At 32.9% G+C, this 15,628-nt stretch overlaps 1 protein-coding gene across 1 annotated transcript; it reads left to right on the plus strand.

Annotated features, from left to right (window-relative positions):
* Nucleotides 1-11,838: 11,838 nt before the first annotated feature.
* Nucleotides 11,839-12,535, plus strand: LOC120072594 (60S ribosomal protein L26-1). Its single transcript, XM_039024990.1, has one exon. The coding sequence runs from the start codon at nucleotides 11,898-11,900 to the stop codon at nucleotides 12,336-12,338; it is 441 nt and encodes a 146-aa protein (XP_038880918.1). The 5' UTR covers nucleotides 11,839-11,897; the 3' UTR covers nucleotides 12,339-12,535.
* The last annotated feature ends 3,093 nt before the right edge of the window (nucleotides 12,536-15,628 follow it).

Consider the following 15,628-nt stretch of genomic DNA (forward strand, 5'->3'; position numbering starts at 1 on the left):
CCGACTCTTTTTTTCCTTTCTTTTCTTTTTTTTTTTTTCCAAAAAAAATTATTTTAAATTAGGTACGATAATGCTTTTTTAAAAAAAAAAAATATATATATATATAGTCCTTAATGTTCAAATGTGAGAGATCCTATTGTTGACATCTTTTTTAAATACTAGTTAAAATACGTTACAATTTAAAATTCTACGGTGAAATTTGAATATATATTTTATTTAGTTTGAATAATAAATATTTGACATAAATTTAGTCACTAAAATTCTATGTATTTACTTAAGGTTAATTTACCATAAAAATAAAGTAAATTAGACATAGTTTAAATTCTTTGGAATATTAGTTTTTGTGATGAATAAATATATTTTTCATTTAGTTAAATTATTTATATATTTGACCTTTAATGAAGAGGAAAATCTTCTTTTAGGCTTGCCTTAGGCGTCTTTGGAGGGAAATAGATAGAAAAAAAATGATAAATAAAATTAGAATACATATGATTTAATTGAAATAAAAGTTATAAACTAAAATTTAAAAATTAGTATAATAAATATTATCTACATTGTCTGTTTGTTTTTTTATGTAGTTCTTTTGAATTGATTGATCTTTGGAGAAAAAAAAATAGTGGTGAAATGTTGAATTAAAGAATTTTTTTTTAGAAAAAAACGTAGCTTAAATAGGCATTAACCTTTTAAATTATTTAACTTTATATTAGATAGATACGTTTTTAGCTTCCTTATTACTAATAGTAAAAAATTAAACAAAATTTGATTGGTTTTCAAAAAAAAAAAAAAAAAAAAAACTTTTTATTGTTATTTTATTTTATGCAAATCTAGTCTTACTTTCTTAAAATGATATTATATGTTATTCATAAGGGATGGTAAATAACTATATACTCCTAAAATTAAAAAGAAAAAATAAAAAATGGTTTGGATATAGAATCTTGTTTTAGTTGATAGAAAATTGAGCATTCATTAATATTTGTATCTACTAACGCCTACTTAAGTTTTTTAACTTAGTTGTCTGCATTTCAAGTTATCCATAAAATAAACAAGCAAAATTTGTTTAGATATGCATATCTAGATTCAGTGCTACAAATAAAAAATTTTAATATCAACAAAAAAAAAAATTTAAATACATAATATTGTTCCCATTGAAAAAAAAAAAACCAACATTCGTTCCACTAAATCTCTCCCATTTTGAACTCAATAGTGAAAACAAAATCCTTTGATTTTATTCATTAAATCTTCAAAAATACATTAAAGGAAAGACATACCAAATCTATGAAGCACAAATATTCACCAATTTCTAAAAAATTAAGATACGAATACGTTCGAGGATAAATCAATTTTTTATATCTATTTTTTAATATATTTTCTTTATATATATAATAAAATAATTAAAATTAGCCAATATGGATTAAAAAAATGAATTTTAAAAACTTAATGATAGTAACGAGATTGTTTAATATTTAAAACAACAATTAGCTTAAATAATTTAGGGGGAAAAGTAGAGAATTTTTTAAATGTGTTAAAAAATTAGCAACCAAGTATTAAACAATCCTATAAAATATAAAATTGTAGGAAAAATCTTGCCATTTGGCAGCCAGTGTTGATGTGCAGTAGTTTGCATGTAGTCATTTATTCCTTCTAGAAATATGAAAAGCCCCTCAATCGACTTCCTTCTTACATAGCATAGACCCCTTTTCCTCTTTATTTTTGTTCTTCTTCTTCTTCATTTTATTTTTCTCCTCCTCTCGAGTACTGACTCATCGTCTTTTTCTTGGTGTTCTTCTTCCCGTCCTAGTTTCTACCCTTCGTATTTTTCTTCTGAGGCATGGTCTGCAGCAAGGTGCGGCGGCGACCAGTGCAGGTTTGGCTTTGCTGAATCGAATAAATGGGAAGAAGATGGGGGCGGCGTGACTCGTGCATTGAAGACGAAGAGAATGGAGGGGCTGAATCTGAATCGGAGGAGAAGGAAATTTTATTTTAGGGTTTGTTTTGTTTTTCTGATTTTTCTTTTACTTATTTTCCTTTTTGGGTCGTTGAAGATTGTAATATTTTTATAAAATAATAGGGACTTTTACATAACAAATTTATCTTTATATATTTTTTTTCTTATTTTGAAGCTATTTTAATCATGGTGAGAGAAAATATATTTAGAGAAAATGCATTTAATATAATTTTTCTCGTTTATCATTTAGAGAGAGAAAATGTATTTATTTTATTTTATTTTTATTTTTTAATTTAAAAAATGTATTTAATAAAATTTTATTTTCTATTTGCATTGGTTTTCATGTATCAATTTATTAGTTTTTTTACGGATTAATGACTATTTTAAATATACCAAAATTATTTTAAATATACTTTAGAACATTTTGTTAGGTATTTGAAAATATTCTAACCAATATATGAAATACACTGCCGTTTATAAATTAAATACTGACTCAGACATAAATCACAATATAAACTAATATATGAAATATACCACAATATATAAATCTTTATAAATTTCATTTACACTACAATATATATATCATAATACAATAAGTCTAAATAAAAAAAATACTTGTTTATATCAAATAAATGAATACATATACTATAGTATATATCATATTTTCTGCAAAAACTAAAAAAAAATACATATGTATCACAATGTATATAAAAAATAGGAAAAAATAAAGTTCATCTTCATATGGTAGTTTATAATATATAACCCTCAATATTTATCTCTTCTTCTTAAGTCATGACTGCCACAAATCTCTCTTCTCATTGTCGTCGACCGAATTTGTTCGTCTCACCATATCGTCGATCGAATTTGTTCGTCTCACCATATCGTCGATCGAATTTGTTCTTCTCGCCATACTGTCGATCGAATCTGCTCAATCCATCACCGTTGATTCTCCTCATACCATTTGCAATATCGATTCGTCCAAAGTCGTTCATATCATCTTGTGTCGAGCTATCAATTTGTCCCACGCCATTGTCTACCGTCTGCAATTCACACTGCCGGAAGGAGAAAAGAGAGGGAGGAAGGAGAAAATGGAGGAAAGATGAAGAAATTGGTGTGAATTACGGAGGAGAGAGAATATGCATGGGGGAGAGAGAAATAAATAAATATATATATATATAAATAACGTAGGTGAGAGCTAAATTGTAAATAACCACTAATATTAATGAAAATAAGAAGCCAATAGGTCTTTTTTGTAAAAAAATGAAATGTTCAAAACATTAACAAAATAAGTGTCTAACCTTTAAGTCTTTTAGATAGAAATCCCTATAAAATAAGTGGGTTGTGGGCTTAAAATTTAGCTCAAGTGTACACTTTTTTTTTTTTTTCTTTTTCTTTTTTTTTTTTTGTCGTGTCCCTTTCATTAATCTGGAAGGGGACACACGTGTCCAAAAATTTTTTTAGAAAAAAATCAAATATTTCATTATAGGTATTTGACATGTAGCTGCCACGTATTTGGATGTATCAGTATAGATACATATTTGATATCGATTCTTTGCCCACATTGAAATATCTGTTTTCATAGTACAAAATAATACATAAAAGAAAAAACAAAATTTGTATACCAAATTAATACAATAAACTGAATTTGTAAAAAATTATTGATTGTATTTCAAATCTAAACTCGTTATAATATATTATAAACAATACTAAAAAGGAAAATAAAAGGAAGCGAAAAAATGGATTATATCTTATTTCATAATAAATTTCAAATTTTGAAAAAAAAAATGATTAAAAACAAACATAGTAATTGCTTAGGGTGTGTTTAGAACAATGATTATTCTAAAACTATTATAATCACCTATTGAATATTATTTTGTATTTCTCAATTAGCTACAATCAATATTATTTCAAAACCCATATTTGCTATAGTATTTACAATAATCGTTTTTACTATTTGTATTTATTATTTTTTTATTCTTTTTTACAGTACTTATTATTTCCACTACAAGAAAAATGAGTTTCCCACGCCTAAATCGATCATCGAGAGTTTGATTGTTGGGAGAAAGGGTGTCTCCCGACGCCGTAAAGAACCGTTAGGAGTTCCCCAGGAACTCCCGACGAACAAAATAGGCTTTGGGAGTTCCTGGGAACTCCCAACGAACAAAATAGGCATCAGGAGTTCGCGGGACACTCCCAATGCCATACTCTAACCGTTGAGAGTTCCACCCGACGGATCTCCCGACACCCGTCGGGCGGCGTCGGGAGATGGGATCTGGTAAAAACCAGATCTCTTATTCCTCATTTCCCCATTCTCCCCATTTTCAACCCTAACCCATCGCCGCCGAACCCCAAACCCGCCGTCGCCGCTACGATTCTTCCCTTTCCCTTTGTCGATCTCTGTCATTTTCCCCATCCTTCTTCCCCGTCGATCTCCTCCCCCCGCTCCGCTCCCTCGCCCGCTGATCCCTCTCCCTTCCCTTTGCGTTTAGGTCCTTCAAGCAGCCCGTCGCTGCCGCCTCCCCTACTTCAACAGCCTCCTCCTTCAACCGCCAGCCGCCGCCCGTCGGTAATCCTCCCATTTTATTTTCTCTTATTTTGTATATTAATTTAAATCATTATTTTTTAATTTATGCAATTTTTTTATGGATTGAGTTGTTATTGTGGATTGTGAATGTTTCAATTTATGTAATTTTTTGTGAATTGTGGAAATTTATAGCATGTTATTGTGGATTGAGTTGTTATTATGGATTGTTGATGTTTCAATTTATGCAATTTTTTTGGAGTATGGATGTTATTGTGGATTGTTTTTAATTAGCATTATTTTTTATTTAAGCCACAAATTGCGGATGTTTCAATTTATGCAATTTTTTGGATTATGGATGTTATAATTTACTTAATTTTGGACTTAGTTTAGAGGGGAAAAATCAATAACATTAGGGGCAAAAAAAAGTCAAATCACGTATTATAAATTATTTAAAATTTTAAATACTCCGAACAAACTTGAAATTTTGTAATAAGTTAATCAAAATTCATGCTTAATAAACTATTTGTACTTTGTCCTTTAATCCAGGTTATTGTTTTGGATTACAAGTTGGTCAGAAAAGATTTAAAAAGATTTGTTTTTAAGGATGAATAAAGAATGGACTAAACTAAGGAATAAGTTATCAGTGGAGTATAGAGGAGTATCTCAGTTTTTAGATATGACAAAGTTTCATGTTAATAATTCCAGACGAATAAGATGTCTATGCAAGAATTGTATGAATTAAATTTGGGAAAAAAATAGATATTGTGTAATGATATCTATTAACATATGAAATATCTCCCTCATGCTGTGAATGGGTATATCATGGAGAGCCAGTAAACTTATCTAGAAGTTTTGAAAGTCAAACAAGTCATTCAATACAGAATATTGAAATAGATATTATAAAGAGTAATGTTGTCGAAGAAAATGAGATGTTGAATCTTATAAACGATTTACAAGTTCCAATTGAAAACGGAAATGCAAATAAAAAAATGATTGAGAATGAAATGTCCTCTAATGGTCAAGAAAGAGATACCACGAATTTATTCGAGGATTTAATGACCGAAGCACGTAATGAATTATACCCTGGTTGTTCGCATTTTTTGTTCTTGAACTTTTTAGTGAAATTGATGCATATCAAAGTTCTCAACGACTGGAGTAACAAATCATTTGACATGTTGCTGGAATTGTTAAAAGCAGCGTTTCCACCTCTATACCTACTTCCTTTTATGAAGCCAAGCGAAAATTGCGTGATTTAGGCCTAGGTTATGAGTCTATTCATGTGTGCAAATATGATTGTGTATTGTATTGGAAAAAATTTGCAGATTTGCGACAATGCTCCGTTTGTGGTGAGTCTCGGTACAAAGTTAATGATGGAAAGGGTAAAAAAAAATACCACGTAAGGTATTGCGTCATTTTCCATTGATACCGAGATTAAAACGATTGTTTGCATTAAAAGAAGGCGCTTCTGACATGAAATGACATAAAGATAAGCGAGTTGAAATGGATGATGTATTGCGACATCCAGCTGATATAGAGGGGTGGAAACATTTTGATCGTGAATTTCCTCATTTCGCTTTAGATCCCCGAAATGTTCATTTGGGATTAGCTTCAGATGGGTTCAATCCGTTTGGAAATATGAATACTTCTTATAGTATGTAGCATGTGGTGATAATTCCTTATAATTTGCCCCCTTGGAAATGCATGAAGGAAACAAACTTCTTCATGTCTTTGCTCATACCTGGTCCAAAATCTCCTAGAAAGGAAATTGATGTTTACTTGCAGCCGTTGATTAAAGAGTTGAAAGAGTTATGGATAATTGGTGTGCGAACTTATGATTCTGTTACTGGTGAGTTTTTTCAACTACATGCTACCTTATTATGGGCGATTAATGATTTTCCTGCATACAGTGACCTATTTGGGTGGAGTACAAAAGGTTATCGAGCATGTCCAATATGCAAAGAAGATAATTCGTCCTTCGAGATAAGAGAAAAAATATCATTTACGGGACATCGACGTTATCTTCCAGAGAATCATAGTTGGCGTTGAAGTAGACAACATGATGGAAAAGTTGAACGTAGACCTCCTCCAGTCGTAATGAATGGAGAAGAGATCTTACAATAAATAAATATGCTAAACTTTTCTGTGCCTAGTAAACATCCATCGAAGCAAGATAAAAAAAGAAAACGAATTCTAAACTGGACTAAGAAAAGTATTTTTTTCCAACTTCCATATTGGTCTAGACTATTGTTACGACATAAATTGGATGTAATACATATTGAAAAAAACATATGCTGATAACATTTTAATTATCTTCCAATAACAGTTCAAGTGCTTATGAATAATTTGAATTAGATTATGATGATGAGTAATGATGTATCTACTCAATTCTCTTTTGCTTTGTTTACACGTATTTCATATTAATTTAATATTGTTTTGTCTTTTTTGTGTTTGTATAGATACGATGTCAACTCCTAATAGGCAATAGGAGGCCGATGAAGAATTCCATGAGATATATCTAGGCAATACGGGATCTTCTGTGGGTGATACTTCAGGTTAGTATATTTTGAAATATATTTTGTTAACTGAAATACATCATAAACGCGAACATTCGCAGAACATCGAGTTAGAAAAATATGTCAAAAAACATGGCAAAGTTACAATCGTGATCATGCGGGGGAGACAAAATCGATATCTCAACATTTGGTACAATTTAGTAATGCGATTGGTGTCGCTATAAGATTTGTATTTCCAATATGATGTCGTACTTTTGCTGAGGTTCCAAACGAGTTTATAGAATTGGCTAAGAGTCAATTGTTGGTAAGTAATTATAAGTTTATTCTTTTAGAGTCAATTGTAGATTAAGAGTCATGAACATCATTTATGCTAATTCTTCCTTCATTCTTTTGTAGCCTCATTTCAAACTTGATCTGTCCAGTCAACGACTTAACCGTTTTATAGAACATCAAATGCAAAACTCCTTCAAAGAATTTAGAGCAGATTTGCACAGACATTATAGGAAATGTGGAGATCTTCAACAAGCACGTGCCAAATTGCCTAACTGGCTTAAAAATAGACCAGAAGATTGGTATTTTTTGTGTGACCGCTTCGAAAGTGAAACGTTTGAGGTAGAATATTTAAAGCATGTATCATTTGCTGCATTTACTAATACATCACACTTTTGACATTTATTTTTTTGTTGAAATGTAGGAAATGTCTATGACGAACAGGAAAAATAGAGAGAAATTATTGTTCGACCACATAGGCGGATCGAAGTTATTCCTGCAAATTCAGATAGATTTGCAGGTAAAAGAAGGTCGAAAAATAGGACGTGTTGACCTATTTAGGGAAACACACTCTAAAGGTGGCAAGTTCGTGAACGAGGCAGTTGAAAATGCACATGTAACATTTTTTGCTTTACTATCGTGTTGTTTTTCATTTCTAACTTTAGTCGCTCGTTCTTACACATTTAATTAATATGTCTAGAATCAAATGTTGGAATTACAATCCAACCCCACTCTAGAAGGTTCTCAACCACTAACAGGAGATGAAATCTATGAGACAGTTTTGGGTAGACGACCCGGATATTCAAAAGGCCTAGGTTGGGGCCTTAAGCCTAAGTCAAGAAGGGTAGCATCTCATCAAGCTCGTCATCCACTCAAGGAACAGAGAGGGGAATGGAGGAATTGAGAGTCAATTTCAAATAGTCTCAGTCGAGGATTAAGAAACTTGAAGACGTTTAGAAACAAATGAAAGAGGATCATGCAAGACAAATGAAAAAAATGAGAAAAATGATTGAAGACATGATACGATCACAGAGAGGAGACCCATCGAATTAGGTATGATTACTACATTATTTAGTTGTCTTATATGTTGCTATCCTATAGTTATGGTAGCAAAGTAGTTATGTCTTAAGTAGTTTTATGATAAAGAATTGTTGGCTATACTATAGTTATGGTAGCCTGCAGTTATGAAATTTGTATGTTTTTTTATGTTTGGGAGGTTCCATGTTTGTCGTGAGGGGTGAGGATGGGTAGAGTTTCATTACACTCGTCTTGTCGTTGAACTTGGAGTTCTTTATGAAGTTCTAATGTGTTTTGGGGGTGGGTTGAGATTGGTTTAAACCATTTTGAGGACAAAGTTTGAGTTTTATGTGTGTTGGTCCCTGTTTATGATATTTGTGTGTTTTTTGATGTTCGAGAGGTTCCATGTTTGTCGTGGGGGGTCGGTAGAGTTTCATTACACTCGTCTTGTCGTTGAACTTAGAGTTCTTGTGTGTTTATGAATGTTTATGAAGTTATAATATGTTGTGGGGGTTGGGTTGAGATTGGTTTAAATCAGTTTGGAGACAAAGTTTGAGTTTTATGTGTGTTGGTCCTTGTTTATGATATTTGTGTGTTTAAATTTTCGGGAGGTTCCATGTTTGTTATGGGGGGAGTAGAGTTTCATTACACTCGTCTTGTCGTTAAACTTAGAGTTCTTGTGTGTTTATGAATGTTTATGAAGTTCTAATGTGTTGTGGGGGTAGGTCGAGATTGATTTAAATCATTTTGGGGACAAAGTTTGAGTTTTATGTGTGTTAGTCCTTATTTATGATATTTGTGTGTTTTTTGATGTTCGGGAGGTTCTATGTTTGTCGTGGGGGGTGGGTAGAGTTTCATTACACCCGTTTTATCGTTGAACTTGGAGTTCTTGTGTGTTTATGAATATTTACAAAGTTCTAATGTGTTGTGGATGTTTTGTTTATGAAGTTTGAACGTGTTGCGGATGTTTACCGATTATGACATTTGAATGTTTTTGTTTTATTGTAGAATGATGTTCGAAGATGAGCTTGGACGATTGTTGAAGATGCTGTGTTCCAGACGTGTTTTAGACGTTGTTTTCATTTTATTTCTTTTATGTATCTGTGATATGAATGTTTATGAAGTTCTAGTATCGATTTTTTTTTTATTATTTATTTTAGGATATTGTAATTATTTATTTATTTATTATAGTATGGACTTCGTTTTCGTTGTTTTATTTATTATGTGAATTTTTATTTGGTTAATTATGTTTTACAGATTATTCAGATCAAATTTTTAAAAATTACAAACTTTAAATTAAAAATATTTAAAAGACAATTTTCAACTAATGAAGGAACTCCTTACGTATATATTACTGCGTCGGGAGTTCTTGTAACTCCCGACGCATCAAATAAACCGTCGAGAGTTTGGGAACTCCAGACGCAAATCAAACGAATCGCTAAAGTGGTAGGTTTGAGTTGGCGCTCTAGCCACTCGCACCCAAAGCAAATCAAAGAACCGTCCTCAATGGCAGAAGTTCCCAACTCACTCAGGATTGAGGTCATGTTACCTATGGTCATCCTAGTGACTGTCTCTTATACACATCTAGATGTGTATAAGAGACAGGTCTTTGGACCTATGGTCATCCTAGTGAAGTGAAGTCTCTATCATGAACGAGGTTATATGACGAGACGTTAACACTTCGTGGTCAAGTCTTATACGAACTCTTTATATAGGATGCTCCCGCTCGCATGTTCCCTCCACAAATGATCAGGATCAGACCATCTGTGACAAGTCACAACACTTGTAACTATTCCACAAAGCGGGCCACATCCGTAACATTACCAGGATAAGGTTTCCCTCATATATCCATATACTACAGACCATTTTGGTTATCTATTAAGACATAATCCACTTGTATGTCACCACATACATACTTAAGTTACATAAAGACAACCAAAGATTTTAGTTTATTGGTTTGTGGTAAAGCAAATAAAACATCTAAATGTGTAAAATCAAGAAGTGAAGTAAATATCATATATTATACATCACAAACGTTCGTACAAACTGTTTACAAACTACAGGACACGAGACTTTAGGGCATTAGCCCCAACATGGGGGTGTCGAAGCCAAGAAATGAGGCTGGGCAGTCAGCAAGAAGATGGAGAAACTCTGAACCTAAAATATGAACTTTTGCAATACACTAAACGAAAAGTAAGTTTCTGAAATATGAACCTTAAACTTTAAATACAAAAAACGAACCTCTTAACCCTAAAATACAAACCTCTAAAATGCAAAAAACGAAAGCAAGAAATTGGATTCGCCGAGATGAAGACTTGGGCTTAGGCTGAAATCTTCGTGCATGGAAGTGGTGGCAAGGAAGCAGCGATGACAAGGAAGCAACAGTGGGAAGGAAGCTGCAGTGGCAAGAAAGTGACAACGTGAAAATTTTGTGCGAGAGGGAGCTGGATTCATTTGAGAGGGAAGACAACAAGTGGTAGACCTCACTCGTGAAATTTTTGGCAAAAAAGAATTGAAGAAGTTTAATAGTTCCTAAAATAACCTAAAGAACTCTTGACATTTTTTAAACATCAAGTAGTGTGTCAGCATGAAAAAAGTCCAAAAAATTGCACAACCTTCGCATTTTCTAAGAAATTCTTGACGTTTCTCTTTAAAATTACCTATTACTTGACATTTTTTCATAAAAAGGTCAAAATTTAAAATTGCAAATGTAAAAAAAATATAGCTTTTCTTGTAGTGTAGGCTTATTGAGTTGGCGGCTCGAACCATTCTCACCCATGCAATTCAAAGGATGAGCCTTTATAGACAGAAATTCATAACTCATTCAAAATTAAGATCGAGTTACATATGATTATCCTATAAAATATTAACCTCCTCAATTAATGGATTTAAAAAGAGATTAATTATTTCGCGATCTAATCTTATACAAACTTTTTGTATAGGACATACCCGCTCACATATCTCCACATGAACAATTTATATCAAATCGATTATCACAATTACAAAGTGAGTCCCATTGTGTCACCAGGATAAGACACTCAACCTTATCCATACACCATGTTATTACATGATCCACTAGTATCTCAACTACACATGGTTCAAGGTTTCATAAAATAACTTGAAAATTTGTTTTATTAGATTAAGTTATGCAAAATTAAATACAAAATAAGACAACAATTTATTTTATTAATAATCAATAAATAGTTTATTTACAGGACATAAAACCCAACATATATATCATAGTTTAACTAACTTTTAAGAAAATCAAATTTATTTAAGAGTTATTAGATATAAATTGAAAGTTCAAGAATGTTTTTAATATTTTTACAAATTTAATAATAAAATAGACACGAAATCCAAATTTGAAGGAACTAAACACGTAATTAACCACTAATATATGAATACCCTTTATTTGCTTTACCATACTTTTTGGAAGACCAAATTCGGTCCACAAGTTTGTAAGTCCAAATTAAGGCCCATCGAAGCTAAGCTAGGCCCAAAGTAATTTGGCAATTGTATGTATAAAAGGAAGGAGAAACCCTAACTTCGCCTTTCACTCACCAGTCCCCTATCCCCTTCCCCCTTCCCTTCCCCCTTCCCCCTTCCCTTCCCACTCTCTCCGGCCGCCATGAAGTACAATCCTAGGGTTTCCAGTTCCCGCCGCAAGAGCCGCAAGGCTCATTTTACGGCCCCGTCGAGCGTTCGTCGGGTTATTATGAGTGCTCCTCTCTCGTCTGACCTCCGGTCAAAGTACAACGTTCGATCTATGCCGATCCGGAAAGATGACGAGGTCCAAGTCGTCCGTGGAACTTACAAGGGCCGGGAGGGTAAGGTAGTGCAGGTGTATCGTAGGAAGTGGGTTATCCACATCGAGCGCATCACTCGGGAAAAGGTTAACGGTTCCACTGTGAACGTCGGCATCAAACCCTCTAAGGTCGTGATTACGAAGCTCAGGCTGGACAAGGACCGCAAATCACTTCTGGATCGTAAAGGCAAGGGCCGTGCCGCCGCTGACAAGGACAAAGGTACCAAATTCACCGCAGAGGATATCATGCAGAGCGTCGATTAATTTTGAAAATGGTGATGTTTAATTCGATGGAGCTGTTATTTCTTTCATAGTTATCTAGCGTGTTTTGTGTTCTTAAGATACTAGGAAAAAATTCCTCGGACATGTTGCTATAATTGTCGACGACTTTGGAGGCCCTCATTTATGGTATTTTGAAATCACATTTTGTTTTTCCGATGAGCTACTCTTCCTGTTTGATTCATACTGTTGCTACCTCTCTACGCTTTGTTTGATGGAAGTGCAGTTGCTTATTTGTAGTACATGATCTTTGAAATGGGCTATAGATATTGGATGACATCTATTTTAGTTGACATGGGCTTTAGATGGCTCAAATATCGGCATTCAATTTTCTTTGGTTTTCTGATTTGTTTGGAGCACGAAGTATATTTTAGGAATTGAATGCATTTTCTTATGATTTAATCCATTGAGTTAATCTTCTATTAGTTCGTGAAGATATATATATATTTTGTGTCACATAATTGTTAATAGTTGCTTTGTCTAATCGTTCATGAACGTGGTCCTAATTTATTTTTCTTGATTTTAAAATGTAATATTGCATTCCTATGAGAAATATAATGCTGTCTTTGGCCATCTCCCTTTTGATTCCCGTTGCGTCTTGTGTTGGAGGTTTTAGTGTATGGGTACCTGTTCTTTTCGTGGTGTCGTTGGTATTGTTACAGAACTGGAATAATGTTTTAGTTGAATTGGTCTTTTAGATAGATTAGTTTGCATTGGTCTTCCGACGAATTCAAGAAACTTCTCAAAATTCAAATATTAATGCACTAGGAATCTTGGAAGGATTCCCTCCCATTCTTGCTGCTAACACTTGATCGAGTGTTCTTGGAAGTCATTTGATGATTTTTCTTTAGCAAAATGGCTTAATCAACTTTGGATTTTAGGAATACGTGTTATCATAGTTAGCGAGATTGAATTGCAAGGAGATTTCTGAAAAATATTGGAAATGTTCTGTTTAAGAGAATTTTAATTTCGGGTTGGATGTTTTAGGGATCGTTTATTCGAACCCCAACATAGCATAATGTAAAGATGGGCAAACTAGATTTTGAATTATAGATAATGTAATTTCCTAGTCAGGTATTAAGACTACACCAAAATCAGCAAGGCAAGGGAGTAATTTCTTATAAACCCGAGTGGCTGATGAGATCTAATCTCACTTAATACAAACACAAGTCTGTTAGATGTAGATTAAATAGCTCATGTCTCTTGTTAATTATAATTGGATGTAAATTAAATTTGAGCTACTTCCCTTCATAAATTTTTAAGGGTAAAAATTATCAACTACATTGGTCCCTTGGAGCTACTATGGTTAGAAGAATAGTATTTATAGAAAATAAGATCAAATCTCTTCATGTTGTTCAAGAGAAACCATTGTCCTGACTGTCCGACGCATCATATTTTTGATAAATGGCACTTGAGATTACCACCTTGTTTTGATCTTCTATAGCATTTCGTGGGACTTGGCCCGAATTACTAAAGCTTGACTACTATGCTTGCAAGTGTTTAATATTTCTATACCTATTGTTATTCAATATTTTACTCTTTTAGCACTCACGTATACAGAGTGTAGATTTAGTAATTTACTAAAATAAACCCCTAACAAAATTTAGTAATCATGTCATCTAAAACGACTTTTTAATTAGTAATCCACACCGTAAGTAATCTTATTTATGTTCATAACTCCACTGTATTTAGTTTTGGGTGGCTAAATTATATACTTAAATATTAATATTAATTTATATTTAGTAAATAACTAAAACAACAGTTAACAAAATTAATGACCTAAAATCTATAGAATCACATCAAAATCTTTGAAATTCAAATCAAAACAAACTCAAATCCTAAATCATTCAACAAACAAAAGAAATCAAATGACAATCAAGACAGATTGAGAAATAAAATCAAAACATTAAAATTTTAAATTTTAAAAATTGAAACAACCAAATCTCAAAATCAAGTTCAAGAAAAATAAATTTCAAATCTAATTAAAACTTGAAGTTATAGAGTCGATCTGAAACCTCAAAATGAATATTTAAGGTCTATTTTAATTATCACAAGAAAGCGTTGACATGTATGTGGTTACTAGAAAATCACTTGTATCTATGCCACAATATTTTTAAGACCAATACAGAGTGTAAAAAGCGAAAGTGGCATTGTTAATTTGTAAATCTTTTTTTTTTTTTTTTTTTTTTTTTTTTTTTTTTAATTTTAAATTTTAACATTCAGTCTTCACCTCTACCGCCACTAGGGGTGTGCTCGTTGTCTCTTTGGGCTGCACCTCCATTGGAGTGGAAGAATAAGGAGAGGAAAGAAAGCAGAGGCGAATAAGATGAACTTGGCACAAGATTGGCTCAAATTCCATACAATTGATTGCGATCTTCAGTTTGAGTTTGACACGAGATTGGTTCAAAATCCAAACAATTGGTTGTGATCTTGAGTTATGCTAGATTTTAGACTAGTGGAGGTAAACTCTTTAGGGGCCGTTTGGATTGAGGTTTTGTCTAGGAATTAGATGTTTGGCAATAAAATTGCTGGGAATCAAGGATGACTATGTTTAATTGTGCATGGGGAACAATGTCTGGGAATAATATGCGTGAGAATAGTATGTGGGAATTAAATTGAGATTGTGAAAACAAGTCCAAACGATCGTTTACAAAATATTATACATGAAAGTTCCACATTGGTTAGATAAGAGGAAAGATAAGAGGAGGATCATGAGTATATAAGTGAGAATGACTATCTCCATTGGTATGAGATCTTTTGGGGTGAAACAAAAAACAAAACCATGAGTGTTTATGCAGACAATATCATACCATTGTGGAGATAGTTTGAGGGTCTTGTCCCTATCAAGCATTTGTTGAAATACCTTGAATATGTTTGTTGGCACTTCGAACAACCAAGTACGGGGGTCTCGCTGCCCGGTTAGCAAGCCAAGGTCCAGGGGCTGCACCCCCTGGTAGGGGTTCGTGGGTAACGCCCTCGAAACCTATTCAGAATTCGTATTCAGCATATTTATTTATTTGTAGTTATTTACGATTATGACCCTAGGGTTTAGACTGTTAGTGAACCACGTATATCTGTGTGTCGATCTTCTCTATCTCCACGTTCCCTTTTTTTTGTGTTCTTTAATTGTCGATTTCGTAACAATATGATCACTTAAATTATCTACACGATCGCTGAGCTCCGCTACACGATCGTTTACAAAATACTATAGACCACTTAAATTATCTACATGATTGCTGAGCTTTGCTACACAATCGTTTACAAAATACTATACG

Source organism: Benincasa hispida, chromosome 3 (assembly GCF_009727055.1).
Source record: "Benincasa hispida cultivar B227 chromosome 3, ASM972705v1, whole genome shotgun sequence".
NCBI classification, from domain to species: domain Eukaryota; kingdom Viridiplantae; phylum Streptophyta; class Magnoliopsida; order Cucurbitales; family Cucurbitaceae; genus Benincasa; species Benincasa hispida.

Coding starts and splice junctions, on each gene's coding strand:
- LOC120072594 (XM_039024990.1), top strand. CDS start 11,898: ATGAAGTACAATCCTAGGGTTTCCAGTTCCCGCCGCAAGAGCCGCAAG.